This window comes from Lithobates pipiens, unplaced genomic scaffold (genome assembly GCF_037356315.1).
Source record: "Lithobates pipiens isolate NorthernLeopardFrog02 unplaced genomic scaffold, aLitPip1_a1.2 Scaffold_30, whole genome shotgun sequence".
Lineage (NCBI taxonomy): Eukaryota > Metazoa > Chordata > Amphibia > Anura > Ranidae > Lithobates > Lithobates pipiens.
The window spans coordinates 9,756,601-9,782,188 of NW_027507791.1; the positions used below are offsets into that span (position 1 = coordinate 9,756,601).

Sequence of the window (25,588 nt, forward strand, 5' to 3'; positions counted from 1 at the left end):
CTTCTGTCTGTCTTTCTATCCGTATCCAGTGCTCAGTGAGGAACTTATCCAGCCAGATCAGCCGGGTGGCTGGCTAAGAACATTTGCTCAGCTCCAGATCAGTCTTCTACCATTCATAATACAGAGTCCACAGCAACCAATCAGCTACTGCATTTCATGTTGTTTGTGTAGAGCATGAAGCAGAAAGGAGTAGTCCGATTGGTTGCTGTTGGATAGGTGAAAAAGAGGGTGAGGCCCCTTGGATATGTCTCCCAGCACCCCTGTCAGGTTAGAAATATGGGGGCTGACATTTTCTATTTGTTTTAAAGCTGATTGTTTGAGGTATGGTGTAAACTATGCCAAGTTTTCTATCTGTGCAGCATTGTTTTCTTACTTTGTGACATTTTTGCACAGCGCGGCCATCTCCAGTGTGGGCATCTGAAGCCAGTGTCCTTCCTGGATTCCATGCATGCTGGCTACTCAGCATGCACCTGCTGCTCTCGCGCATGTGCAGTGTGGTGAAATTTTGGTCAGCTTGGCATGGCTCAGCCATGTCAAGCTGACCAAGATTTTCCATATGCACCAATGTTAAATGTTGCTGGAGCCATGCGATGCCAAGATGGCCAGGAATTTCCATAGACGCCATGCCAAGCTTACAAGAGCTCCCGGGAGCCAATGCAAAACCGGAAATGATGCAAGGCGCCACCGCCCCCTAGAGGAGGAAGTGAAATTAGATATAGGCATTAATCAGGTAAGTGAACAGAAAAAATAAATTGCCAATTCATTTTAAGGATTCACATAGGTGCTGGATGGTGAGGAGTAAAAAATGTGGGTGGAACTCCGCTTTAACCACTTACGGACCGCCCGCTGTCTTTTTACATCACTACTTTGAAGATGGATATCGTTGTTATGGCAGCAGCTAGCTGCCATAACCCCAGTATCCTCTTCTTCAGCGGGCAGTCCACTTTCAGATAAAAGTGATCTCAGCAGCGGATTCACCGCAAGATCACTTTTATCGGCGGCGGAAGAGGGGCCCTCCCACTGTGCTCCAGGGCCCTCCGGCGCTTACCGGAGCCGTCCATAACGGCGGAGGCGATCGGGTCCTTCTTGGTGTTAAGCATGGAGACGAGTGAGGGGAGGATGGCTCCCACCCATCTCCATTTCATTGCAGGGTGGAAGCAAAGTCAAAACGTCACTTTCGCCCATAGCTCTTTAAGGGACTTTTTTTTTTTCAAATGACATATAATTATAATTTTTTGTTTTATGCATTTTAGTGTAAATATGAGATCTGAAGTCTTTGCAATAGGAATAAAAGTGACGCTTTTTTAAAATTTTTATTTTTTAAGAACAGTGTAAAAATAAAAGTAAAGTAAAAAAAATGTTTTAAATGCACCCCGTCCTGCCGAGCTCACGTGCAGAAGTGAACGCATACATGACCAGCGCCCGCATATGAAAACGGTGTTCAAACACATGTAAAGTATCACCGCGATCATTAGAGTGAGAGCAACGATTCTCGCACTAGACCTTCTCTATAACTGAAAACATGCAACCTGTAGAATTTTTTTTAAACGTCACCTATGGAGATTTTAAGGGGTAAAAGTCTGTCACCATTCCACGAGCAGGCGCAATTATGAAGTGTGACATGTTGGTTATCAATTTACTCGTAACATTATTTTTCACAATATATAAAAAAAAATTGGGCTAACTTTATGGTTTTATTTTTTTTTATTAAAAAAATGTTAACTTGTAAACACCAAATCTCACAAAGAGGCTTGGTCCTTAAGTGGTTAAAGAAATAGATAAATAAGAAAAACAAACAAAATTACATTTATATAAACTTAAAAAAAAAAAAAAAGTCAAAGGGGGAGGAAAGGAAAAAAGGGAGAGAGTGGGGGAAGGAAAAACATTTTTTCTTTTCTAAAATATGAGGAGGAGGAGGAGAGAGGGACAAGGGGTATCTAATGCCATACCTTCCATGCAAGATCCTAGTGGACTCTCTCAGCAAATGCAAGGTGGTAAATCCATAAAAGAGAAGGTCAAAGAATCTGCAGCAGCTAAACTTGCAAAATCATCCAAAGATAATGAAAACAAATTTTCTCAGCATGTTGCCAGTGAAGAACTGGAAGAAACTTGCACTGGAGCAGATAAAATTAATCTACATACAGACTCAGAACAAAGGAAAGATAAAGTGGTAGCAATGGATAAGAATGCAGGACAATATACCGTACCATACTACTAGATGTGCTAAAAGCAGTGCAACAATGTCAATTCTTTATGTAACTTGACTGGCTAGGTGCAAGGTGTTAAAGACTAATTTATATTTCTTTGCCAAGAGATAGAGAAAATATGGGAATGAACATCTGGAAGGCCATGTTAAGGAGCTAGAGGACACTTCCCAGTTACTGGGTACAGCAGTCAAAGAGGTCATGAAAAAATTTGATACTAACGCTCGTAAATTAGAAGATCTGGAAAACCGCCTTTGACTTAATATCAGGCTGGTGGGCCTTCCAGAGCATGCTGAAGGAACTAACCCTATAGAAGCCACGCAAACATGGCTGTGGGAGACTATTGGGAAAGATCACCTCTCTTACTTTCTCGGTTGAAAGAGCACACCAAATACCCACCAGACCTTTACCATCTGGAACCCCCCTGCGGATGTTTTTAGTGCGACTACTTAGGCTCGGTTCACATATGAACTTCTTCTTTCCTCTTTTATCCATGTATATAATTGGGCGTTACAATTTTTCGCAATATATAGAGCTGGGGGTGAGTGTCCAGTATATTGTAGAATGAATATAAAGTGTGGTCCCTCGCGCTATCAAACTGAATATATTAAATTAACAATAATCTATCTAAATCTAAAAATTGCAGCTAGATCTCAAGTGTATACATTGCACTCATAACAGATAAAATATATAGAAAGTGATCAGCACAACTAATTAAACTAAACTACAATCATGAGGTATAAATCCTGTGCAAATAATGCTTGTAAACAATATAATATAATCACTGTGCAGATGATGCTAGCAAACAATATAATATAGTGACTAAATAAATACCGTATTTGCCGGCGTATAAGACGACCTTTTACACTTAAAAAAACTGGCCGAAAATCGGGGGTCGTCTTATACGCCAGATCAGCCCCTCCGATGCCTGCTGAGGGTTCGGTAATACTGTATGTAGCGTCGGCTACATACAGTATATACCGCTGAGCCAATCCCAGCGAGCGATGTATTCAAATGAATACAGAGCCTGCTCGGATTGGAGTAACAACCTCTGCCAATCCGAGCAGGCTACTCTGTAGCCTGCTCGGATTGGCTTTGAGAGTCAGAGAGGCGCGGGCTGATGATGATACCGCCTCTGCCAATCCAAGCAGGCTTTGTATTCATTAATAGAATACATCGCTCGCCGTGATTGGTTCCAGCAAAAGCAGGAAGAAGGATGTGGCGCCAGCTCCTGCTCCAGCAAGAAGGATGGAATATCAAGCGTCGGAAGCCTTGGAAGGGGGTCGTCTTATACGGTAAGTACAAGAAAAAAATGCTTAAACAACAGTAAGATTAGGGGGTCTTATATGCCCGGTCGTCTTATACACCGGCATATACGGTATGTGTAACCGTATCCAATGGCCCTGTGCAAAAATCAAATCCAATAATCCTGTACAACTAAAATGTTACTGAAGAATCTGAGTGAGTCCATTACAGATGGATATATGGCTTTAAGGTTAATGTGACTGGGGGGCCTCCCAAGGTTCAGTAATAGTGTATGGTGCCTCTCCTAGTCCTATGTTCCAGGTGCTGGCTCCCAGTTTATCAGCATGGATGTTCACACACAGCCGGTATATGTAGGGGATGAAAAAGAATCTCCCATAGCATAGTAACGTATGAACAAGTAGGTTTATTGATTAATTAATACATAAGGCTCTTTCTCAGGATTTACAATAAATTGGGACAAGTCAGTTCTTTTTCCTGTAGACACTCTGGTGACCAATCTGCCAACCTCTGCATCCCAAATTACTGTAGTTTCTACATTTAAATATCTAGGCGTCCAAGTTACAACACAAGTGAATTCATATATGGAGAGGAACTTAATTCCATTACTCATGCGCTTTAAACAAGTGGGGGAAATTTAGAGTAAGTTACCTGTCACAGTAGTTGGCAAAGCCAACTTGATAAAGATGATCAGGATGCCACAATTGTTATATCTTCTACATAAAATTGTCCTGTATAGCTGCCTCAGAATTTTTTTTAGACAAGTAGATACCTTGTTTAGAGAATTTATCTGGAAATATAAGCATCCCCGGATTAGGCTGGGGACTTTGCAGTTGCCTAATTTTAGCTGTTCCCAATACCAGACTAATTATCTGGCATCACAACTTCAGCAGCTAAATGGCTGGAATGGTTTAGATCGTGAAGATCCTATACAGCAAATTATATTTTCCCAACTTCCAGTAATTCCACCAGTCCAGTTAATAGTAATCCATCACTTTTATAGTAAATGTTGTTTTCCTATATTTCATAAAATTTGGACTACGGTCCAACAAGTTACCTTTCATGAAGTATATACCCAATATATGCCTATATGGAAAAATGTGCAATTTCCCGAGGTAGCGAAACTTGAAAATTTTGATTCATGGAAAAGGCTAGTATTTTGTTGCTTCATCAACTTTTTGAGAACGAGGTTTTACAACCATGTGATAAATTAGCAGAGAAATACCAGCTGTCTAATAAATATTTTTTTTTTCCAGTATCTAGTTATGACATGCTTTGCAGACCCAGGCTATGACTTTATTAAAATATAATCCATCTAATTGTAACTTTGGCAGTAACTATAAGACACTCCAAAACAGGGACTTATTGGGGATATATAGTCCTCCGTGCAAAGGACAGTTAAAGAAAACACAGCAGATGGCAGTTTTGGACGGTGGGGAGGAGACTCTTAAGGCCCGTACACACAACAGGAAAATCGGAAGAAAAATCTTGTCCGACCAATGATCTTCCAATTTTCGGATCGTTAGTATGGTGCTTTCAACAGCCGATTCCGTTTTTTTCCTCAGACAAAAGCTGGATGTGCAGACTATAACATTTTTGTCATAAGTGATCTCAATGTCCGATTTTTGTCTAAAGTGGTTTAAATGCTGCCATCCTCTCTACAGCATTATAATTGTGCCCATGTTCTGTAAAAAACTACTGCACGAGTTTACCTGTATGAGCGCCGTTCAGCTGATTCTTCTCCTCCCTTGTCTCACAGCTGCAGTGGGCAGGGCCAAGCCCTCCCACTGACATCAACCGGGGAGGAGGGGGGGGGGGGGGGACACCAAGCCACCGACAATCAACTGAGCGCCCAGAGCGGAGCTCATACAGGTGCAATTGTGCAGTTTTTTTTTATATACAGAACACAGGGACAATTATTATAATGCTGCAGAGAGCATGGCAGCATGCAATAGCTGAAATGAGAGCAGTAGGGCTGGGCACAGGAGACATAGCAGGCTTAGGGAATCAAGCAAATGGACTACAATTTCAGGGCTCAGCAGCCATGATTATCGTTATCTGTTTGTAGAGGGGAGGGTATAGCCAGGCAGCATCAGCCAGGTATTCTTTTAGGCAATACGGGGGTCTAAATGACACAGCACAAGCACTGTGCTGTATAACATGCTTTAAGGGAACAGGATTTATTTTTTTAGGGGGTTAACAAATGCTTTGATTAGTGTGGTTTTTGTAAGAAAAAAAAAAAATAAAAATCATAAGAGCAGGACTATGCATGTTTAGAAACTAAAAAATACATACAAAACTATTCAACACATTACGTCACTTCTGAAGTTGTCTTCTGTCGTACAAAAATTTTTGTTATGTGAGTAACCTCTTCACTTTTGACAGGAGACAGCATGCCACAAAAAAAAAAAAAAAAAAACGGACAAACGGTCTTCGGAAAATCTGATAATGAGGGGTGGGAGCAGGCTTTGAAGAATTTATTCAGAGTATCCTTGTCCTCATCACAGTCTGACCCAGTTATTTATTATTCATAGATCCTACTTAACTCCCTTAAAGTTACATTACACCAAATTGCCCAAGGTGCACCAATGTTACAGGTACACTTATACACATGCTGTGGCGATGTCCTAAATTGGGAGTGTGTATTTGATATTTTACATACCCCACATTGTTCGGTATGTCGGAAGATAGTATTCCGGTTGAGATGCATGTGATGTGGTTAAGATCTATGTATATAGCTCGAAAAACATACTACAATGATGGATTTAAAATTTTCCGCCAACAATAGCTCAAAGGTTTAAAGCAATTGATTCAAATTTAAAAACGGGAGGAATTGACATATAAAAACATAGAAGCCCTGAAAAATTATTGAAAATTTGGTCCTGGTTGTTGGTCTCCAATTTGTCTGAGCAAGTAGTTGAGTACATCAATGAGACGGATCCTTATGAGGTTGACAACTATACATACTATTATATATATATATATATATATATATATATATATATATATATATAGTAAGGGGTAGTAATTAAACGTAATATAATGGTTTGCATTATATATTTGAGTTTATTAGTAGTTTAGTTTGTCAAATTCAGGTAGGAAGAGAAAAAGGGAAAGGAGAGAAAGTAATTAAATTAAATTTAATGTGATGTGATAAAGGGTTATAGGTAATAATTAAGGATTTTTTTTTTTGTGTTGTTTGATAGGAATTCTCTGTGAGAATGTTTTGAAGTTTTTCTTTTTTTGTTGTTGGAAATTGAAAAATGAAATAAAAACTATGCGATTAAAAAGAGAAGTATGGGAATCTGTTTTTCCCCATATTCATACTTACCTACCTAGGTGGATGCCGCATCAGACTGATGCTGCTTCTGTCCCCCCAGCATCTCTGCACTGAGAACCAAGCGATCGAACACCGCCGATGGCTCGGTCCTCTCACCTCCCCGAGCGGAGAGCCTCTGACTGTCAAGTCAGCATCTCTCCTGCTCTGCTCCTCCACGCTCATTGGAGTGCTGAGCTGTGGAGGGAAAAGGCCGTCTCAGTGGCTCGCTGAGACTGCCATCAGTCTGGGCACCTGGTAGATCCAGACTTCCTAAGTCAGGATGATGCATTACCTGGACTGATCCTGGTGAGGTCATCGGAGAGCGGACTTTACACCACTCTGCTAAAAACAGGTCAATTTGTTTTGCACTCTTGTGACCCATAGGAGAAGCCCAGGCTAAAAAGCGCAGGCTGGACTTCTTTAAAAAAAATAATAAATAGCTGAACTCCAGCTTTTGTTACACTTAGTTCATTTGGGCAAACTATGTCCTTCGGTAACATGAGGCCACTGGATGTGCAGCATAAACTGTATGTAGCTGAGGCAACATACAGGGTACCGCACTGTGTTCCGGGTTCAAGCCAAAACCTTCCCGTCTCATACCGGAGCACAATAGTATGAGCGCCATTCATAGAAAACAATGTATTCTAGTAATGAATACAAAGCTTCCTCTGATTGGCTGAGTCAGGCTGATAATGTCACAAAATCAGACTCAGCCAATATAGATTCCTATATCAGCTATAAACGTACAGGCTCCAGGGGCGTCATACTGATCCTTTCCTCATTGCTAGCGAATCACTGGTGCAGAACAGTTCATTGGCTGCCCATGGGGTTGAGGCTGACAATTACTTCCTAGAGCAGTGATGGCGAACCTTGGCACTCCAGATGTTTTGGAACTACATTTCCCATGATGCTCGACCACACTGCAGAGTCCTTGAGCATCATGGGAAATGTAGTTCCAAAACATCAGGGGTGCCAAGGTTCGCCATCACTGTCCTAGAGCAGTGTTTCTCAACTCCAGTCCTCAAAGTGAACCAACAGGTCATGTTTTCAGGATTTCCTTAGATGAAAGGGCTGTGGTAATTAATAAGGCAGTGATACTGATTAAATCACCTGTGAAAAATAATGGTCTGAAAACATGACCTGTTGGGGCGCCTTGAGGACTGGAGTTGAGAAACACTGTCCCTAGATCACTCGGTAGTTATAAAATATGCCTTACATTAGTAAAATCTGAAATTCGATGTCTGCATTGTCCATAGTAACCCCAACAACATGAGAACAATGAATGTGAATGGTCGCTGTGGGACACACAGATAGTTCTTAGTTCTTGTGGTTTGAATAGGGAAACAAATAACATTTCTGAAGGACACACTTGCAATCCCTTGTTCATTTACAGGTCAGAACCCACCTAAACAATAAAGGGAAGAATTGAGGCCACCTTTGATTAGTACATAAGATGGCTGAATACATACAAACATACTGAAGGGCTGTGATGTCACTAACATCATATAACTACCACATATCAAAGAGCTGTGACATCACTGTGTCACATGACTCCAAGTTTCTAAAGTACACCTGGAGGAATATTGGGTTCTCCTATTTTGAGGGTTCAGAGTCGAGTTAACAGGAAGTTTTAGGCCTTGTTGTACAACTTCCTTCACCTCCATTGTTTTATCACTTCTGACAGTAGCATATTGCAGCTTTGCAAATACAATACTTTCTACTCAAGCGTATTTTCATAAATGGCGTTTATTTTTAAACATTTAAAATCAAGTCCTTAAATATTGTAGTTAACTCTGTATATGTCGCAAGGTGCCATATTGATAGGTGGAAGAGACGATGGCCCAACCCACTGGAAGAGGAGTCTGTAAAAAGCGCACACCAAGTCTCTAAATTGGCGCCTATTTGCTCAGTGGGGGTTGGGTGGGGGGCGGTGGCCCCAAAATAAAACTTGGGGGATGGGGAATAAATGGATCATTGAGAAGCGTGCAGAAAATCCCTCATAGATCGAGAAGAAGAATGCGAGGATCTTCCACTGCCGACTTGATCTTACGCAGGAAAAGGACTGCTTCTCTGCCGTCTATTAGTCGATGGTCATACGTTAGAGCAACATACATCATTGGGCGCACCTCCACCTGTGAGAGCAGCGAAGTATAATGAGCAAAGTAATAGAGGCACAAGCCAAAAAAAAGGAGGTCCAATGAGCCCAAATACCCACTCAACATTACATATTGCAATGAGCAACCCTAAAATCTTTAACCCACCCCCTGAAATCTATACAACCTCAAATACCCCTAATCTACAAAGATCCTGACACACCCTTAATATACCCCTCCCTTCAACTCTTCGTATACATTCACTGGCCACCTTATTAGGTACACCTGTTCAATTGCTTGGTAACACAAATTGCTAACCAGCCAATCACATGGCAGCAACTCGATGCATTTAGGCATCTAGACGTGGTGAAGTTGAGTTGCTGAAGTTCAAAACGAGAATCAGAAAGGGGATTTAAGTGCCTTTGAATGTGGCATGGTTGGTGGTGCCAGACGGGCTGGTCCGAGTATTTCAAAAACTGCTGATCTACTGGGATTTTCACACACAACCATCTCTCTGGTTTAGAGAATGGTGGGGAAAAAAAAAGAGAAAATATCCAGTGAGCGGCAGTTGTGTGGAGGGAAATGCCTTGTTGATGTCAGAGGAGAATGGGCAGACTGGTTCCAGATGATAATAAGACAACAGTAACTCAAATAACCACTCATTACAACCAAGGTATGCAGAATACCATCTCTGAACACATCGAACCTTGGAGCAGATGAGCTACACTAGCAGAGAAGACCACACCGGGTGCCACTTCTGTCAGCTAAGAACAGAAAACTGAAGCTACAATTGGCACAAGCTCACCAAAATTGGACAATAGAAGATTGGAAAAACATTGCCTGGTCTGATCAGTCTGGATTTCAGCTGCAACATTCAGATGGTCGGGTCAGAATTTGGCATTAACATGAAAGCATGGATCCATCCTGCCATGTATCAACTGTTCAGGCTGGCGGTGGTGGTGTAATGGTGTGGGGGATATTTTCTTGGCACACTTTGGGCCCCTTAGTACCAATTGAACATCGTTTAAACACCACGGCCTATCTGAGTATTGTAGCTGACCATGTTCACCCCTTTATGACTACAGTGTCCCCATCTTCTGATGGCTCCTTCCAGCAGGATAATGCACCATGTCACAAAGCTCCAATCATCTCACCACTGGACAATGAGGTCACTGTACTCTAATGGCCTCCACACTCACCACATCTCTTTCAATAGAGCACCTTTGGGATGTGGTGGAACAGGAGATTGGCATCATGGATGTGCAGCCAACAAATCTGCAGCAACTGCGCGACGCCATCTTGTTGAATCTATGCCATGAAGAATGAAGGCAAAGGGGGGTCCAACCCGGGACTAACAAGTTGTATCTAATAAAGTGGCCAGTGAGTGTATAGAATACCTGTATAATCCCAAACCCCTAATCCATTAAACACTGGCCCTACACCACTCCTACAGACCCCCACTACCCCAAATGTACGTACCTTTCCAGATATGGCCACAGGCCGGTCAAATATGCCGTGCATTCCCAGGATGGCAGACTGCGGGGGATTGATGATAGGTGTGCCAAACATGGACCCGAACACCCCTCCATTACTGATAGTGAAGGTGCCACCATCCATGTCTTCGATTGCCAACTCATTCTTGCGAGCCTGAAGAGGGAAACATACATCCATTATTCAAACAGTTCAGATCAACTCCTACCACTTCCCACCCCATTGATGTCATGTTCTCTACTTCCACCGCTGACCCTCCCACTTCCCATTGCTAATGTTTTTTCGTCAACCCTGCCCTCTTTCTTCCAAGGAATTTTGAATATAGTCACTGTAAATGGATATTTTTTACGATGCTCTTCATGGGTGGGCACTAAGGATTTATTTGCACTATATGTCATGTGATGCAATGTACAGTGCTGCCCCCGAGCAGCGGCATTCTATATTACATCACCTTCTCTCCAAGCTCTGCAATGGTCCTTTCGATGTCAGCAAAGTTCATAGATTCCACGTTACGTAACACAGGAACCACCAGACCCTGCAAGGGGAGGGAAAGGTAGAGTCAGATCATTTCTGCTAACCCCACCCCTCACTCAAATGTTCACTCACCCGGGGTGTAGATACGGCCACACTGATGTCTATGTAGTCTCTGTACACAATCTCCTTCGTCGTATCATCAATAACTATGAGAAAAAGAGAGAGGAGGTGGGACAGAGAACTCACCATCAGGGGAGGAGCCTGTTATATGCAGGGAGGGGATAGGGAGGAGCCTGTAACACGAAGTGAGGGGACAGGGACCAGAGAGGGAGGAGCCTGTAATACGCAGGGAGGGGGACAGGGACCAGAGAGGGAGGAGCCTGTAGTACGCAGGAAGGGGGACAGGGACCGGAGAGGGAGGAGCCTGTAGTACGCAGTGAGGGGGACAGGGACCGGAGAGGGAGGAGCCTGTAGTACGCAGTGAGGGGGACAGGGAGGAGCCTGTAGTACGCAGTGAGGGGGACAGGGACCGGAGAGGGAGGAGCCTGTAGTACGCAGTGAGGGGGGACAGGGACCGGAGAGGGAGGAGCCTGTAGTACGCAGTGAGGGGGACAGGGACCGGAGAGGGAGGAGCCTGTAGTACGCAGTGAGGGGGACAGGGACCGGAGAGGGAGGAGCCTGTAGTACGCAGTGAGGGGGGACAGGGAACGGAGAGGGAGGAGCCTGTAATATGCAGTGAGGGGGTACAGGGACCGGAGAGGGAGAAGCCTGTAATACGCAGTGAGGGGGACAGGGACCAGAGAGGGAGGAGCCTGTAATACGCAGTGAGGGGACAGGGACCGGAGAGGGAGGAGCCTGTAATACGCAGGGAGTGGGACAGGGACCGGAGAGGGAGGAGCCTGTAATACGCAGGGAGTGGGACAGGGAGGAGCCTGTAGTACGCAGTTAAGGGGGGACAGGGACCAGAGAGGGAGGAGCCTGTAATACGCAGGGAGTGGGACAGGGACCGGAGAGGGAGGAGCCTGTAATACGCAGGGAGTGGGACAGGGAGGGGCCTGTAGTACGCAGTTAAGGGGGGACAGGGACCAGAGAGGGAGGAGCCTGTAATACGCAGTGAGGGGACAGGGACCGGAGAGGGAGGAGCCTGTAATACGCAGGGAGTGGGACAGGGACAGGAGAGGGAGGAGCCTGTAATATGCAGTGAGGGGACAGGGACCAAAGAGGGAGGATCCTGTAATACGCAGTGAGGGGACAGGGACTGGAAAGGGAGGAGCCTGTAAGATGGGACCGAGGACTTTAGGAGAACCTCTAATAAGAGGAAGGGCCAGAGAGGAAGGAACTCGAGAAGCCGGAGCCTCTAAAATACAGAATAGAGAGTAGGGAAAGGGTAATCTCCAATTCGCAGGCAGAGGAGAGTTAACATGGGCTGTGGAGGGAGAAGCTTCTAATTTGCAGGGTGCAGACAGAACAGGCACTATAGATGTAAGAGGCTCTAATAAACAGGTAGGGGACAGATATCAAGAATTGGGGAGTCTCCAACATGCAGGCTAGGGAATGACAAAGAAGGACCTTTAATATACAGATCAGGTACTAGAGAGGAAAGAGCCTCATATGTAGGACAGGCACAAAGGATTAGGGGGTGATGATTCCAACAATACAGAACAGGGAGGATCTTGCAACATTAGATCAGACCCAGATAGGCGGGTGTAAGAATGGGTGGGCCATGGGGTGTTATATAGGAAGGGGGGAGGGGCTCACCAGCATTGACGGCCGGCTGGTCCTGGAGGGCGAAAGCTGCAGCTTTAACAAAAGCGGACATAAAGCCGAGCTTTAGATTGTGTTTCTTCAAGAAAGCATCTTTGTGCAGCGTCCTCATCTGCTGGATGGTACTGAAGAAGAGGAAGATGTGTTATTAGACTCCAAGTAGGAAGACCCAACCCCCTGCTCCCAGCCGCTGGACACTTACCTCATATCCACCTCATTGAAGGTGGTCAGCATAGCACACGTGTTCTGAGCTTCCTTCAGCCTCTGAGCGATTCTCTGGCGCATCCGATTCATTTTCACCTGCGGAGGGCACACTGAGTAGAGCAGCACACAGAGCAGAGGAAAGGAAGGAGGGGTTTACCATGCAGGGAGGGGGGGGGGGAGAGGAGGGACTTATCCTGCTGGTTTCAGGAAAGGGAGAAGGAGCTTACCCTGTGTTCTGTGCGCGCGCTGCCAGCTGGGGCGACCTCAGACACAGGAGCGGCAGATGTTGGCTTCACAGCAGACACTGCAAGTTCATAATAGGTCAATAACTCCACCCACCAAATTGTTCCACCAATACCAACCATACACTATTACCTCTCACAACTTGTGCCCAATTACTCACCTCCATATCTACAGTGTCCACCCTGTAATGGTGCATCCAATCGCTGATCTCTAGATCTACAGTGTCCAATCACTGAGCTTCATATGTACAGTGTCCACCCACTAACCCCAGTGTCTACAGTGTCCAATCACTAACCTCCATTACCTACAGTGTCCACCCAGTGCCAATGTCCAAGCACTACCCGCCATATCTACAGTGTAGTGTCCACCCAATACCCCTGTCCACTCTGTCCTTCATATCTACTGTTCCCATTAAACTTACACAGAAATTTGGCAAAACAATTCTATCCAATCACACATCACCCAACATCTTGTGGACATGTTCTGCAACATACCAGGCTTTGTTTCCAGTGGTTGGGAAGAGATGGGTGGCACAGGTGGGAGAGATGTGGGGATTGGACCAGCAGCAGGAGGCGGGGCTGAAGGAGGCTGAGGGCTGGCTGTAGAAGGAGCTGCAGATGGAGGAGGAGCTGCAGCCTCGGCTGGTTTGCTTTTAGGAGCAGCTGAACAGAAAAAAAATAAAAAAATCAACAAAGCAAATAAATCTACTACCTTCCATATATTTCTTTAAGCCAAAGCCACCTTTCTCCAGCCAATACAATTACCCTTCCCCTATTCTTCCTCCAGCCAGCACTATGTACCTCCAAAACTGACCACTCCCCTTTATCCTCTAGTCAAGCCAAGTAGATCCAGACCGACTCCTCCCCTTTCGTCTTCAACCAATACAAAGTAGCTCCAGAGTGACCCCTCCCCCCTTTTTCCTCTAGCCATTACTATGTACCTCCAGACTGACCAGTCCTCCACCTTCTTCTTGCCAATAATATAAAACTTCAGACTGACGCCTCCCCTTCTTACACTAGCCAATACAATGTAGCTCCAGACTGACAATCCGGCCCCCCCTTCCTGCAGCTAGTACTATATGGCGCCAGACTGATCACCTCCCCCCTTCTTCCTCTAGCAAATTCTATGCAACTCCAGAATGACTCCTCCCCCTTCTTCCTCCAGTCAATATTATGTACCTCCGGACTTCCTAAGGACAAAGAGAGGGGTCCCACCCTCCACCTTTCCGCCATCAGGGACCAGAAGAGCCTCGATAACTCCAGCTGTAGGAGCGGGTACTTGTACCGATGTCTACACAAGGAAACATGAAGCTTATTGAGTGAAACATGAAAGTAAATAAATAAAGAGAAGCAGTCATGACCGGGACTATACTTAACAGCAAATACCACAAGATGCCTATAATGTGTATTAGCCAGAAAAACCTGTCCTGTGCCTGCCCCCCCGATTTAGCTTCTTTGTTTCACAGCGCTCTCCCTGATTTCATGACTAAACTTCACCCCCGGCCCTGTCCAATGAAAGTGCTCCTCTGATCTCTAAGCCATTTTCATTGCACAATGGAAGGACAGTCAAGGTTTCATTCTTAGGAGTTTCAGAATTAAGAAGTCTCACAATAGAGAGGTTTTCTTTATCCTGCCTCCCCCCCTGCAGAGGCCAACATGCACTTTGTAGTACAGATTCAGTGCAAACTACAGGGCGCTGTGCTAGATACTGCTATGGTGACTTAAGAGCTGGAAAACAGCGTATGGTATGGAGTTCAGGTAGGTATCAGGGCAGCCTCAGGGAGTCCTCAAGGTCAAGACACAGAAATTTGTCAGCAGGATCAGCTGTGACCACATCATAAGATTTTATGGAACATCACGCGAGGGCCCCTACTTATACAAGAGCTGCAAACCCTCTCACATGCAGCCCGCTATTTATAGCGCCTCACAAAAGGGATCCTATTTATAGCCCCCAACATGAATACTGCCACTGCTTTATGGCAGTCCTAGCACGAGGATCCCGATTTATAGCAGAGCTGTGATCACTTCACAAGGGCCCCCCCATGTATAGCACCTGCCACCAGGGCACTGCCCCCCCCATGTATAGCACCTGCCACCAGGGCACTGCCCCCCCCCCCCCCCATGTATAGCACCTGCCACCATGGCCTGGTGCCCCCATTTATAGCACTTGCCACCAGGCCCAACCCCCCCCCCCCCATTTATAGCGCTCGCCACCAGGGCCTCCCCATTCATAGTGCTCGCCACCAGGGCACCCCCCCATTTATAGCACCTGCACCAGGCCCCCCCACCCCCATTTATAGAACCTGCCACCAGCCCCCCCCATGTATAGCACCTCACAAGGGCTTCTCCATTTATAGCACCCCACACAAGGGCCTCTCCCATATTTATAGCATCTCACACAGGGGCCCGCTCATTTAAAGCGCAGCCAGCAGAGCTGTGACCACTCCACAGGAAGGTCCCTATTTATTGCAGAGATGTGACCACATCACAAGGTATTCTGGGAGGAGGACAGACAGTTGTGGATGGGGCACCTTGTAAAAAGTGTTCTGGGGGGGGGGGGGGGGTAGACAGAGCTGTTATTGTGGTCCATGTTGACATGTTCTGGAAATAGGGCAGAAAGTTGCGAATGAAAGTCACATGACTGCACAGCCATCCTTACTGAAGTCCTTCACTGTGATAACTGGCCAACAACCTATTTGCTCATTTCTATTAATTGGCAGTTTGGCGTTAGTGGGTGGAGTCCAGGAACAGGGAGGACCCCCCCCCCCCAAAAAAATATATATAATTTTTCATCCCTGCAACCCTGGCATCAGTACTGTGTGAACACAACAATATTGCCAGCTCAACTTTTGGCTCACTGCTTTTCCCAGAAGTTTACACAAGGCACCTCTATCCTCATGCCAGGGAGACTCTGCCTCTGGTGACACAAAAAAACGATCGTAGGAAACATCAACAGATCTTGTCTTCACAATACTGCAACTGATCATTGTGGCTACAGAGGGAGGGGCCTCCCACCCCACGTGGCTACAGAGGGAGGGGCCTCCCACCCCACGTGGCAATCTGGGATAGTCAGTGCAATGGACCAGTGTCTATAGAACAGAAGTAGGTAAAAATCTAGTAGAATTCCAATCACCTTGTCAGTCTCAATCTCGCACACAACTTCATCCTCAGATACGGCATCCCCGACAGCTGCAAGAGACAATAAGGGGTTAACTGACCACTGCGCAGAAACTCCCCCACAGCTAACCACCCCTGGTCTGCCTTTCCCTTCCCCCACCCACCCAGAAGCACCACCATCTCACCTTTCTCCCACCTGACGTCTCCCTCTGTAACAGATTCAGCAAATGCTGGTGTGTTGACGGTCACCACGTCCTGCCCTGCCGGAGGGAGGGAGGGAAGGATTAGGAGAATAGTGATCGCTGAATTATTTCATCCGATTGGTAAGCTGTGCCAATACTTACTACAAACGGCTGACGTCCGATAGAACCTGATTGCATCTGTACTGGAGGGTCTGCAGAAAAAAAAAAAAAGAGACCAAACAGCGCAATCAGCAACCTATCCAAACACACACAGCTGCCATCACCAACCCAGATCCACAGTGCAGGCCCTGAACACAACTTACAGAAAGTTCTTCTGGCTGCCAACAGATGTGATTCGGCACCCAGCGGCCCCTGAAAAATAAACAGAACATAAGGAACAACTCTGCACCAATCTCCGCAGAACATGGCACTCATACTCACGTGTGTAAAGTCGGATCTGCGCGCCGCTGGAACCCTGTGGGAGAGAGAAGAACTATCAGAGACTGGAGAGGAGCTCTGCCAACATTCCTCCAATCAGCTGTGTGTACTGTGCTCCTCCCACCTTTACTAGAGGGCAGTTCCTCCAATCAGCTACCTGCACTGTGCTTCTCCCACCCCCATTATAAAAAGGCATAGTGCCAACTTCACCCTCAACGTGACAAATTACCACTCACAGATGCCTCCGATATAGGGACAGAGGAGCCAATGGAAAAACAGTCCAGAGTTGTGCACTGCTGAACATTCAGCAACACACCAGATGGCAGAGAAAATTGGATTTTTTTGTTTTCTTGGAATACGTCACACTGAGCATATTTATATCCATTACAATAGATTTCCTAGGGTTCCGCTGTCACCTCCAGGCGATTGGACACTGGCAATAAAAAACACGCAGGAAAGTCTCCTCCTAGGCATAACCCCTCCCCTTAGGTAAGGCTTTCTGGTTTCAAACAAGCCATGAACTTCAAAAAAGGTGGAAACTTTGCCTTTTAGACCTTACGCTTGAGCAACAAGCTGACAATTTAATAGAGAAATTACAGATTTGGAAGCTGCGTGGCCCTTCCTTGGGCCTTCAGGAAGGGTAAAAATAAAAGGAATGTGACTGACAAATAGCAGCAGTCAACCTCAGGTAACACCCAATAGCACAAACTAGGGATGCACCAATATGCTTTTTTTTGTATGAGTACCGACACCTTTGCGGTGTAATTTAATCCCATACAAAATGATGCAGTTTCCCGCACCGCTCCTGTGTGAAGTCACTATGACAAAACGGCATGCGATTCGGACAGGAATCACACCACATTGCTGTTCAAATCACATGTGAATCTTTGCAGTGCCATTTCAGCCTACTCATTTTGTATGGGTTCGGGTCAAACCACAAAAAAATAAAAAAAAAATAAAAAATAAAAATAAAAAAAAGTATCGGGGCATTTGCATGAGTACTCGTGCAAATGCTTAGTATTGGCACAGATGTTGGCATTGATGCACCCTAGCACAAACCACATCTAAATGGTGAAGAGCCTTGACCCTCAGTCTAAGGCTTAGGACAGAAATAACACCACATTGGAGGAGATTTACTAAAACTGGAGCACTCAGAATGTGGAGCAGCTGTGCATGGGAGCCAATCAGCTTCTATCCTCAGCTTGTTCAATTAAGCTTTGGCAATAAAACATGGAAGCCGATTGGTTTCTATGCAGAAGGGAGCCTGATTTTGCACTCTCCAGCTTTAGTAAATAAACCCCAATGTCCCGGTTAAGATAGAAAGAAGCAAATCCCCTTTAGTGAAAATAATGTCCGGGGCCATAAAATCACCTCCTCACAGTGAAGTACCAGGAGAAGTGTAGCCAATTCAGAGAGCCAAAGTAATGGCAACCAGAAAAATAACCTTCAGAATCAGAAGGACTAAAGGAATATTCCTGGATGGGTTCAAACCGAGATCTCTACAATATATAAAGTACCAAGTGAAGTTCCCACAGAGTCATGACTCGTGGGACAACACGGGTGACGCCTTCCACAAAGACGTGTAACAGGTCTCTGAAAAATGCAGAAACTCGACCCTTGATCATACTCGAGGCCAAACCCTGATCAACTCCAGATTGGAGAACAGCCAGGATGCGTCCCAGGACATACTTGCGAGGATGAAATCCGCTAGACTCGCACCATGCAAAATAAGATTTCCAGGTTCTGTGGTAAAATCCCCTTGGTCACATTCCAAGTGTTCATTAGGGTAGGAACGACCAAATCTGAGACCAACCTGTCTCTTAAGATCCTGGCTTCAAAACCTATGCAATTAAAGCCAGTGACTGTAAAGGACAGAAGGCTGGAACTTTCAACAGAAGGTCGGGTCAATCCGGAAAGGATCCAAAGGTTGTTCCCCCAGCATGTTTACAATGTCAGAGCACCTGTTCTCCTAGGTCAGGGTAATTAGAATTTCTGGAAATCCTTTCACTCAAATCTTGCGAAGCAGACATGATGGTAGTGGAAGGAAAGCAAAAATGATGGAGAACTGGTGCCACAAGAGGATCCACCACAAACACTTGAGGATCCCTGATGCTGGAGAGGAAACTAAAGCTTTGCATTGAAACTGGACACCAGAAGATCCACATCTGTAATGCTCCACCATCAGCAGAGTTCCTCAAACACCACTGGGTGAATAGCCCATTCTCCCCGGAAACAGTTAATTGAGGAATTGCCCCTGCCCATTTTAAAATGCCTGGAATGTGGACAGTATACAGCATGAGCAGCAACAGCCACTCCATTAGGGGTGCCACCCCCCTAAGCCCTGCAACCGGCTGGTGGATCTGGTGGTTTGTTTGCTCTGCCAAAAATGGAGCACCAGCCACCACTGAGCATGAGAATATGTTCTGCCCAAGCCAGGATGAGATCCGCTTCCTCTTGAGCAGCCCAACTTCTGGTGCCTCCAGGGTGATTTATGTATGTCACCACCGTAGTGTTGTCCAACTTACAGCAAAGCCCTGACCAATGCAGGAGGGAAAAACAAATTGTCAGAACCTTTCAGGATTGAGGGAGGAATGATTTCACCATCTACAGCATCTATGGAGGAGATCCTCCAATCAAGAGACAGTATTGTTACATAGTAGGTGAGGTTGAAAAAAAGACACAAGGCCATCAAAGTCCAACCTATGTGTGTGATTATATGTCAGTATTACATTTTTTATCCCTGTATGTTGCGGTCGTTTAGGTGCTTATCTAATAGTTTCTTGAAACTATCAATGCCCCCTGCTGAGACCACCGCCTGTGGAAGGTAATTCCACATCCTTGCCACTCTTACAGTAAAGAACCCTCTATGTAGTTAAGACAAGACAGGAATACCTCAGGTACGAGCCCCAGAGCCAGGACCTCAGTGAGCATACTGGGAGGTGTGGAGAGGCAGAACAAGGCCACCAACTGACAATGGTGGAACTCCACCGCAAACCAAAGAAACCTTTGGTGAGGTGGAAAGGTCAGAACGTGCAGGTAAGCATCTTTAATATCCACTGAGGCCAGGAAATCTCCCTGCTGGAGAGAGGCCACAACAGACTAAGAATTCCTTGTTAAGTCTCTTGAGGTCCAAGACGGGGGGGGAGGAACATAAATGTTTAATTTGGGAACCCTGAAAAGGGTTAATTAGAAACCGCATAACCTCTGCCCTTTACACCCTGTACAACCACTTTTACCTACAGGTAAGCCTATACTAAGGCTTACCTGTAGGTGCTTGAAATATCTCCCAAACCTCCATGGTTTAGGAGATATTTACAAAAAAAGGCGATTGCCGATGTCTACGACTGGCCTCTCTGACGCGCATACACGGGAGTGATGGAAGAGGGGTTGAAGATGAACGCTCGCTGTTAGTGGGGACAGCGGTGACATTGCAGGCTTCGGTTTCAGGTGACACATAATGGGCTAGAGGAAGTAAAACCCACCAGGGTTTACTTCCTCTTTAAAACAGAAGACGACTGAAAGCTTGCAAAAGAGCAAATCTGTTATTTGTGGGATGGGGATTCAGAGAAACACGTCTTTACAAATGTGTTTAAAATCTAGGAGTCGGCTAAAAAAAAAAAAAAAGTTAGAAGCAAGTTTTTTTTAACAAAGTTTTATGGGTGAAACATGCAACATGTGCCCAGAGGTGAACTTATCCTTTAACCATTTTACAGCCAGAGCCTACTTTGCGGCTTTTTTAACCACTTAAGAACCAAGCCTCTTTTTTAGATGTGCTGTTTACAAGTTAAACTTTTTTTTTTTGCTAGAAAATTACTTAGAAAAAAATGTAAAAATTTTTGGGGTTCTAACACCCTAGAGAATAAAATGGCGGCTGTTGCAATACTTTCTGTCACACTGTATTTGCGCAACGGTCTTACAAAAAAAATGAGACAACAGTCAAGTTAGCCCATTTTTTTTTATATTGTGAAAGATAATGTTACACTGAGTAAATTGATACCCAACATGTCACACTTCAAAAATTCGCCCGCTCGTGGAATGGCGACAAACTTTTACCCTTAAAAATCTCCATAGGCGACCTTTAAACAATTTGAGTCACAGAGGAGGTCTAGGCTTAGAATTATTGCTCTCGCTCTAACGATCACGGCGATACCTCACATGTGTGGTTTGAACACCGTTTTCATATGCGGGTGCTGCTCACGTATGCGTTCGCTTCAGCACGCGGGCCAGGGTGTGTTTCAACATTTTTTTTTTCTTATTTTACCTTTCATTTTTCTTTTATCTTTACACCAATAAAATAAAATAAAAAGGTGTCATTTTTATTCCTATTACATGGAATGTAAACATCCCGTGTAAAAGAAAAAAAAGCATGACAGGACCTCTTAAATATGAGATGTGGGGTCAAAAAGACCTCAGATGTCATATATACAATAAAATGCAATTAAATAAAAAAAAAATAAAAAATTAAAGCGGTAGTAAACCCGCAAATTATTATTTTTTTTTTTTTAAACCTGCAAAGCAAAAGGCATAATGAGCTAGTATGCACCGCATACTAGCTCATTATGAAATACTTACCTTAGAACGAGGCCCCGACATCTGGCCCGATCCACGCCGAGGGAGCTGACATGCTCCCTCGGCGTCTCTTCCGGGTATCGCGGCTCCGGCGCTGTGAGTGGCCGGAGCCGCGATATCGTCACTCCCGCGCTGCCGGATTTTCACGGCGAGAACCCCGTTGTGCGCATGCGCCGCTGCAGTCAGCGGCGCATACCGAGGGGAATATCTCCTAAACCGTACAGGTTTAGGAGATATTTTTTTTACCTACAGGTAAGCCTTATTATAGGCTTTCCTGTAGGTAAAAGTTAAAAAATTGACCATACAACCACTTTAAGATGATTTAACCACTACAATACCGGGCACTTTCGCGCTGAAAGCTGAAAATTGGTCTGGGAAGGCCAATTTTAAGGCTTTCAGCGCTCTCGCATGTTCAATGAGAATTGCGCGGTCATGCTACGCTGTACCCAAATTAAATTTTTATCATTTTGTTCGCTCAAATAGAGCTTTATTTTGGTGGTATTTATTCACGACTCAGGTTTTTTATTTTTTGCAATATAAGCGGAAAAAAAAAAAAAAAGGAAGAAGAGCAGAAATTTAAAAAAAATAAATAAAACCACAATATTTTCTTCTATTTTAAAAGAAATCCAATAAAAAATAAATAATAATTAAAAAAAAAAGGGATACCGGGGTTATGGAAGCTAGCTGCTGTCATAACAATATCTGTCTTCAAAGTGAGGACGTATATCGCTGTTTGGTGGTCGGGAAGTGGTTAAACACGCAAAGAAAAAAAAAAAAAAGATTTTAGGCCTGAAGATTACATTATATATATAAAATTTTAAAAAGCAGACACCCTAAAGAATAAAATAGCGGGATCCCAGTTGAAGTCACGTGACAGTGACGTAACGCATAGGACACTGGAAGTGCGAGTAGTTTTTAATCTTTATTAAAATAGTTTTTTGTAAAACTACTACACTATGGTGGGCTTTAGGTTTATCTTCTGAGCATCCCCTTTGAGTTAACCGTGGATTAACCTCGTATTGAGAGGCGGTGAGGCTACAAGAGTTTGAAGCTCCTTTCCTGGTTTCCCCTTAAAGGCTATATATGCTGTATACCTTACAGCTGTAAGGTAATCACCCAGTGTGCTCAGTGAACACCCGGACATCACTTTTGTTGTGGAGATTGCTTTGCCCCCAGATTCACCATTGTGTTATTTATTTTCACTTTCAAGTGACACTTTCACTTGGACTTATTTTATTGATTATTTTTTATCTCACTTTGAGTGACACCATCACTTGTTTTTTTTTATTATTTATTGTTGTTTTCTTTCGTTGCCGACTATATTATTGTATTTATATATTTATTCACCTATGTTTGTACGTAGTGATATTCTATGCACATCAGCACTTTGATTTTTGGACACTAATAGATAATTGCAGAAGTGACACACTTGTTTTACACTTTAGATTGGTCCATTAATTATGATTGGTTTTCTTTTTTGAGATACATTCACGTGTGGGAGCGCAACACCATTTTTTTTATCCATTTACTTTAATGAGAGTGTTTAACTCATAAGGTGTGTGCAGCATCCGTATAATTCGTTATTATATTACTAGAACTATTTTCTCCGTTCCATAAATAGCGCAGGAGCCTATATATATATACAAAACACAATAAATCACCCAGGTTTTTGGTCAAAATATAAAAGCCTAAGTTGCATTGAGTAAATAGATACCCAACATGTCAAACCTTCAACGGGCACCCAGAGGTGACGTCAGGGAGAAGAGTGTATACATGGAGCGGGGTGTGTAGAGCGCTTGGGCAGCAGCCCAGGTGCCAGGACAAAATTTCTTGTCGCCGTGGCGCCTGGTGTTTGTGGAGCCCTGGCATAAAGGTATGGAGGAGGAAGGCTCTGACGTTCCAGCTTGTAGCTATGAGTACACTATATTGCAGATCCACATGTCTGAAATCTCCTCCTACCAAACCTTTGCAAACATCTCCCCCATCCGTGTGAGTGGGCGCATCCTTTCTTTGGAAGGAGGATCTGTTCCCTGGCTAAGCAGACTTTGGAATCCATGGTTCCTTCAAGTGGAACTACACTTCAAATGCGCACCACAAACACCATTTAATAAATTTTTATCATTCAAAACAACCCCCCCCCCCCCATGTCTCCATACTTTTATTTGCCGAGAGATCACTTTGAAAACTGCCCCCCTAGCATTTCTAGCTGTGGCCATCTTGGGTAAGGGCAGATGGTTTATTTATCAATTCCTTCCTGATATACATCAGCACTCAGCATCCTGCAGGTTCCAACACACTATTCCCAACACGTTCCTGTACAAACGGCTGTGTACTAAGTGGGTGCCGCAGCGACCACCAGCTGGAACGATGTATATTTAGAGCAAGAGAGGGTCACCAACACACCACAGATTTCCAGAACGGGTAGAAAACTTTATTCCGCGATCACATCGTTACAGCAAAAGCAACTTTTTGGAGCCTCACAGGACCCCTTTGTCAGGCAGGCCTGATGAAGGGGCCCTGCGAGGCTCCAAAACGTTGCTTTTGCAGCACCCACTTACTCCTGCAGGTGGCGGCATTAAACTCGATCGGTGAATGAGCGAGCTGTGTCCTTCAATGAACAATAGAGGAAAAAAAAAAAAGTTTAAACACAAGTAAATATAATCTATGAAGATGTTCTGCATCTTGTGATGTACATTATAGAAAAGTCCACGGCTCTCAATGCAGTCACCTTAAAAACAAAATGGCGGCTCCCTCCCAAGACATGCCTTGGACGTTACATACAAGGGACTCCACTTAATAAGGTACACATAGCTAGCACCGGGTTGGACCTCCTTTAACCTTCATTCTTCGTGGCATAGATTCAAGGTGTTGTAAACGTTCCTCAGAGATTTTGCTCCATAGTGATATGATAACATCACTCAGTTGCTGCAGATTTGTTGGCTGCACATCCATGATGCTAATCTTCTGTTCCACCACATCCCAAAGGTTCTCTATTGGATAAGATGTGGTGAGTGTGGAGGCCATTGGAGGACAGTGACCTCATTGTCCAGCGGTGTGACATGGTGCATTATCCTGCTGGAAGGAGCCATCAGAAGATGGGGACACTGTAGTCATAAAGGGATGGACATGGTCAGCAACAATATTCAGGTAGGTTGTGGGGTTTAAACATTGCTCAATTGGTACTAAGAGGCCAAAAGTGTGCCAAGAAAATACCCCCCACACCATTACACCTCCACCAGCCGGAACCGGTGATACAAGGCAGGATGGATCCATGCTTTCATGTTGTTTACACCAAATGCTGACCCCACCATCTGAATGTTGCAGCTGAAATCCAAACTCATCAGACCAGGCAACGTTTTTCTAATCTTCTATTGTCCAATTTTGGTGATCCTGTGCCAATTGTAGCCTCAGTTTCCTGTTCTTATCTGAAAGGAGTGGCACCCGGTGTGGTTTTCTGCTGCTGTAGCCCATCTGCTTCCAGGTTGGATGTGTCGTGCGTTCAGAGATGGTATTCTGCATACCTTGGGTGTAATGAGTGGTTATTTGAATTACTGTTGTTTTTCTATCATCTGGAGCCAGTCTGCCCATTCTCCTCTGACCTCAACAAGGCATTTTCCTCCACACAACTGCCGCCTACTGGATATTTTCTTTTTCCCACCATTCTCTGTAAACCCGAGAGATGGCTGTGTGTGAAAATCCCAGAAAGCCTCAGACCAGCCCGCCTGCCACCAACAACCATGCCACGATCAGCCACCTAAACCCCCCTATACCACCTGTCAGGTGATCCAATGCCAACACACCGGTCACATGACCTCGCTGAGGGCGGTGCAGATCACACGACTGGCGACAAACACCAACATTGCAAGACTTTAAGCCTACAGCTTATGTAGGTGACACATGACCCCCCATTATAGACTAACCACAACCGGACATGACCTCTGGGGGTGAAGAGAAGTATATGTGGGCAGCTAGGGACCTCCTCAGAGGGAAACAGGTAGACTCACCCTCCGGAGGGCGGACACCGAGTAACATTGGGGGGGGAGGGCTGGGGATACATAATTAGACTCACCCTCCGGAGGGCGGACACCGGGCAGCGCAGGGTTCGACTCAGGCAGCGGGAGAACATGGCTGGGACAGTCGCCTCAAGGACACGCCGGAAACAGGACCGGACCAATGACCCGGGAGAGGGAGGGCTTCGATCTCTACGGTGACCCTGTCCCTCCGTCCG

General features: G+C 45.0%; 1 protein-coding gene across 1 annotated transcript; it reads right to left on the reverse strand.

Annotated features, from left to right (window-relative positions):
- Positions 1-8,514: 8,514 nt before the first annotated feature.
- On the reverse strand, positions 8,515-25,588 carry DLST (dihydrolipoamide S-succinyltransferase). Its single transcript, XM_077463657.1, has 15 exons — positions 25,430-25,588; positions 16,795-16,828; positions 16,677-16,725; positions 16,516-16,565; positions 16,357-16,431; positions 16,188-16,243; positions 14,234-14,345; positions 13,550-13,717; positions 13,040-13,116; positions 12,811-12,908; positions 12,603-12,733; positions 10,977-11,050; positions 10,822-10,905; positions 10,359-10,526; positions 8,515-8,918 (listed from the first exon to the last, which is right to left on the reverse strand). Exons 1-15 carry the CDS (start codon positions 25,484-25,486, stop codon positions 8,784-8,786), a joined length of 1,368 nt encoding a protein of 455 aa, XP_077319783.1. The 5' UTR covers positions 25,487-25,588; the 3' UTR covers positions 8,515-8,783.

Bases quoted from the DNA above. Each gene is read 5' to 3' on its own strand.
- DLST (XM_077463657.1), bottom strand. From the start codon at position 25,486: ATGTTCTCCCGCTGCCTGAGTCGAACCCTGCGCTGCCCGGTGTCCGCC. The intron at 14,346-16,187 runs GTGATTGGAATT...TTCCTTGTGTAG, and splicing joins GCGAGATTGAGACTGACAAG to ACATCGGTACAAGTACCCGC. The intron at 13,718-14,233 runs GTACATAATATT...TTTTCTGTTCAG, and splicing joins TGTCCTTAGGAAGTCCGGAG to CTGCTCCTAAAAGCAAACCA.